Source organism: Nothobranchius furzeri, chromosome 2 (genome assembly GCF_043380555.1).
Source record: "Nothobranchius furzeri strain GRZ-AD chromosome 2, NfurGRZ-RIMD1, whole genome shotgun sequence".
In the NCBI taxonomy this organism is placed as follows: Eukaryota; Metazoa; Chordata; class Actinopteri; order Cyprinodontiformes; family Nothobranchiidae; genus Nothobranchius; species Nothobranchius furzeri.
The window spans coordinates 167,746-172,117 of NC_091742.1; the positions used below are offsets into that span (position 1 = coordinate 167,746).

General features: G+C 36.6%; 1 protein-coding gene across 1 annotated transcript; it reads right to left on the reverse strand.

The window, feature by feature from the left end:
* Nucleotides 1–1,210: 1,210 nt before the first annotated feature.
* On the reverse strand, nucleotides 1,211–3,626 carry iyd (iodotyrosine deiodinase). The gene is made up of 5 exons (XM_015974463.3): nucleotides 3,283–3,626; nucleotides 2,245–2,442; nucleotides 1,993–2,152; nucleotides 1,759–1,915; nucleotides 1,211–1,578 (listed from the first exon to the last, which is right to left on the reverse strand). The coding sequence occupies exons 1-5, from the start codon at nucleotides 3,464–3,466 to the stop codon at nucleotides 1,396–1,398; spliced, it is 882 nt and encodes a 293-aa protein (XP_015829949.1). The 5' UTR covers nucleotides 3,467–3,626; the 3' UTR covers nucleotides 1,211–1,395.
* Between the last annotated feature and the right edge of the window lie 746 nt (nucleotides 3,627–4,372).

Sequence of the window (4,372 nt, forward strand, 5' to 3'; positions counted from 1 at the left end):
TACGCATGCGCAATGCCATTTCTCTGTTTCTGTTGTGACTTCTGAGTGGGTAGTGACAATACTGACTCCTAGCGCAAAGCTAAGGGAATGGAACACTTTGAACTGCATAAAAATTAGTGTTTGGAGTTTAATCGATGATATGGGCGTATTTCTTTTAGGGGGAGCGGGGTGGACATGCACCGCACTGCCCCCCCCCCCCCACACACACACACACACACACTTTTTATAAGGCCTTAAGGATCCACATTAAATTTATATTTATTTTTACTGAAATAAGGTAAAATCTCATGTCAATGAGGTCTAGTGACCAGACATTCCAAGTATGAGTTTAAAATTTGGATCCATGAAAAAATAATATGCGGTTGTAATGTAGTAAAGTTTCAAAGTATATCACATAATCTTAAAAGAATAGAATTGCAGAAAAAAAATTACAATCTGTTTTTCGGAATGTTGCTACTCGACGTTATTTTGAACACACTTAATACAAAATTTCTATAAGAGTAAAAAATAAAAAAATAAAACCAAACACATATAAAAATATTTTGTTTAGTTTTAAAACAAAATGTGAACTATCTCTGAACTTCATTTCTGATTTTTATTGTAATGCAAATTTGCACTTTTATTTTGATAATGCATTAATAGCCATTAACCTTGTGCTGCAAGATGAATTCTAGCGAGATTTGGAGTTTTCCAAACTAAAGAAAAATGTGTAGACTCGACACGGGGTGGGGCTACACATAGAGATCTGCATGCTGCCAGGTTAGATAGCCAGTGATAAAAACACTACATTTTATATATTTTTCTACATTTTCAACATTTGTTAGAGTAAGTGTATGACCTTAAAAATGTTTAATTTATCAACCTGTAGAATCTAAACATAAAAATACTGATTCATGCTTTACATCTTGCTAAGAGTAAACCATAATTGGACCTTTTGTGGACATTAGATGTTAGCTCTGAGATTATGTGGTCTAACAAAAATTCTAATGATGAAAAAAATAAAATAAAATACCAAATCAGTATGTCGTAGGAGAAATTACAACATGTTGAGTTATCAGTTGTATTTTTGCACAGGGAAAATACACTAAAAAGGAAATAAGTCACGTCATGTTCCAACTCAGGTAATAATTAACAAAAGATTTTCAACCTCTGACCTCATCAGGCAACATACCAAGTTCTGTGCATCTCTGCAGGTATTCAAACACAATGCTTTGTGTGTTAATAAAGACATTTATTTAATTGTTTTAAAAATAACAAAACAATGCTTGATTTTAAAGGTTTTATGCTGCGTAACTATCCAATGGGTTACCAAAAAAAAGTTTTAGCAAAAGCGTTGGCATTTTTATTGAAAGGAATAATAAACAAAATTTTGCTTTAAAATATGTTTTCATTTGTTTAGACATGGACCATTATATCCTCCAAATGCTTGCGCTTCAGGTCTGGCACAGTGGCGGCGGCGGCGGCATAACCAACAGGAAGTAACATCAGGAGCTTCTCATTGGCTGGCCGTTTAAGGAGGATCCTGAGCTGGGGGCCACAGTTAAGGGGTGTTGTCGTGACGGTGACAAGACCTGCATTCTGATGGAAAAATGAAGAGAAAACACATCAATTCACCTGATTATTAAACCCTTTTATGAGTGAATGAGAACCCTAGCTTGAATAACTTCCAATATGATCGAAAGATCAATTTGGTTACATTAAATTCCAAATTCCAGGACACTTGGGGGTATTTTTAGGGGACTGGATTTTTTATTTTACCTGTAAAGATGCCAGTAGGATCCCACAGGATATAGAAACACTGATTTCATTGTAATAGTGAGTCTCCTTTTTGCCATTTGGTAGAATCCCATAAGTTTGCTTGAATATGAGGATCAGGTATGGAGCCACATCCAGATACTCCTTAATCCAATTTGTTCTGAAGGAAGAAGAAAACACTGTGAGCATTTATACTGGAACATTTGGACAAAACTGTGGAATGAAATGGATGTTCACCTAAATTTGGCCAAATCGTGGACCCACTTATCCCCCATTCTCTGTCGGTAGTTCACCTCCTCCTCTTTCTCCACGATCAGTCGGACCTGGTGCTTTGTCTCTGGATCTGACACCACAACAAATGTCCAGGGCTCCGTGTGAGCTCCACTAGGTGCTGTTCCTAATCAGAGGAAATGAAAAACACCCTAGAAGATCCTTTAAATGATGACCACATAATTTGGTTTAAAATAATCTGAGAAGTTTTTCTCTTGCCTGCCGTGAGAATGATGTTATCGATGACTTCTTTTGGGACCGGCTCAGGACTGATGAATCGGACAGACCTTCGCTGGTTCATCAGGGTGTAAAAATCCTTGGACCTCTGCAGCATTGTCTCCTCGCAGTAACGAGGAGGTGAGTAGGGCACGTGTGGAAGGTCGTCCTCTTCATCATTGTCCACCCACTCATCCTCATCTGCAGGGATGACAAGCAAATCAGAATCAGAATCAGAATCAGAAAAGGTTTGTTGCCATTGTCAGTGAGCAAACAATTCACAAAGGAACTTGCTTTGGTACTAATGTATACATATAACATGAATGGAAATGGAAACGGAAACGACTGGAGAATTGGTCTGTCAGTGCGCCCCAGGGCAGCTGTGGCTATCTATCTGTGTGTGTGTGTGTGTGTGTGTGTGTGTGTGTATAAATACAGAGAGAGAGAGAGAGAGAGAGAGAGAGAGAGAGAGAGAGAGAGAGAGAGAGAGAGAGAGCTAGTCTCTACTACAAGTTTTTTTCATTATAATCACCACAAACTATTATCCCACAAATGTTTTTAACAGTTTTCAATTCCATTAAAAACAGACCTTTCTTATTAGTGCTTCATGTAAAGTTGAATTATTTTTTATGTTTTTATTTAGCTAAAATTGATCAGTAAAAATAGAAAAAGTAAAAGAAAAGTTTGAATTTTCAAGTAACTTGATGAAATTTCAACACTTCTGTCATATTGCAGATTTCATAATACATTTCTGCCTATTAGTAGTACTTAACACTGTTTCTCCATTTCTCAATTAATGAAGGTAAAACAAAAAAAACATTTTATGTCTTGGCTTAAAAAATTTTCCTAAGTAAGATATTAAGGTAATGAACTCTATGTTTAATGTTGTTTAAAATAAAACATTTCTAATCAAGGATTCTTTCCAGATGGGCTTTTTAAAGTTTCCTTTTTTGGAAATAAAAAATAAAATGGCGCTGCATCTAATGAGGAAAAAGAATCAGTCGCTCAAAATAACCGCATATCTGTTCAGCTTTGACTCACCTCTCTCTGTAATTTCTGTATCATCCTGTAAATCCTGGTCCACCCATGGTCTAAAGTCCAATTTTGAGGCTTCTTTGTCTTTCCCAGGGGTTCTCGAAGTCTCCCGAGATCTCAGAAATACAAATCCTATCACCAGGCACAGAAGCAGAGCGAGGACGGGCGTGAGGACCGACAGCAGAGCCATGGCTGCCTGTGAGACGAGGACAGGACACGGGACGTCTGAGTGGACCTGTCTCTCTTGTTGTCTGAAGGGGCTTTTACCTGGAGCTCGCCACTTAGATTCAGTCCACAGATTCAGTAGGGCCTCAGAAAATCAGACCAGGATAAAAAACTGTTCCAAATCTACGTTTCAAAGTCCTGCTGGAAAGTTAATATTCTACCTCATGACTCCTCCTGTGATCATCCGTAAATGTAAATCTCAGATACAACAGATTCTCAACAAATAATAATCTTTAATAATGCAAATAAAGTGAGACTTTTAAATAAAACAATCACTATTACATCTTAAAATCCAACATTTTAAAGAAACTTTAATAATGTAAATGCAATGCTCTAAATGACCTGATTCTGAAAAACTGTTTATAATGGTCTTTTTAACATTTTGGCCCAAATTAACAAATTATTTTGTTCTAGATAAAGTATTTATTAATCAGCTCCTCTAAATCTGAGACCGTGGTCTTGAGTCTGAAAAGGGAAGAATGCCTTCTCCGGGTCAAGGATAAGGTCCCGCCCCAAGTGGAGGAGTGTTTCTATGTTTGTAGTAGCCAAATCTCTTTGGCAAGATTAGCATTTTCAAAAACAATCTGCAGTTTTAAATCTTTTAAGGGGTTTCTGCCCATGGATTATTTTGTACTTAAGTGTCAAGTGGGATTTTTATTTATAATTATTGTGGTATTATTATAGAATTGCTTGATAAATGTAATATGAAAGTTAATAATTGTTATATTATCATTACCAATCAAATGTTTAAAATTTGAATGGATTTGAGTTTTTTGAATATTATTTAATGTGTTGGGTCTTAAAGGGTTGTATCTCGGGGTCTTGTTCATGAGTGAGGAAAAAATGAAGCGTGAGATTGGGGCTGTGTCTG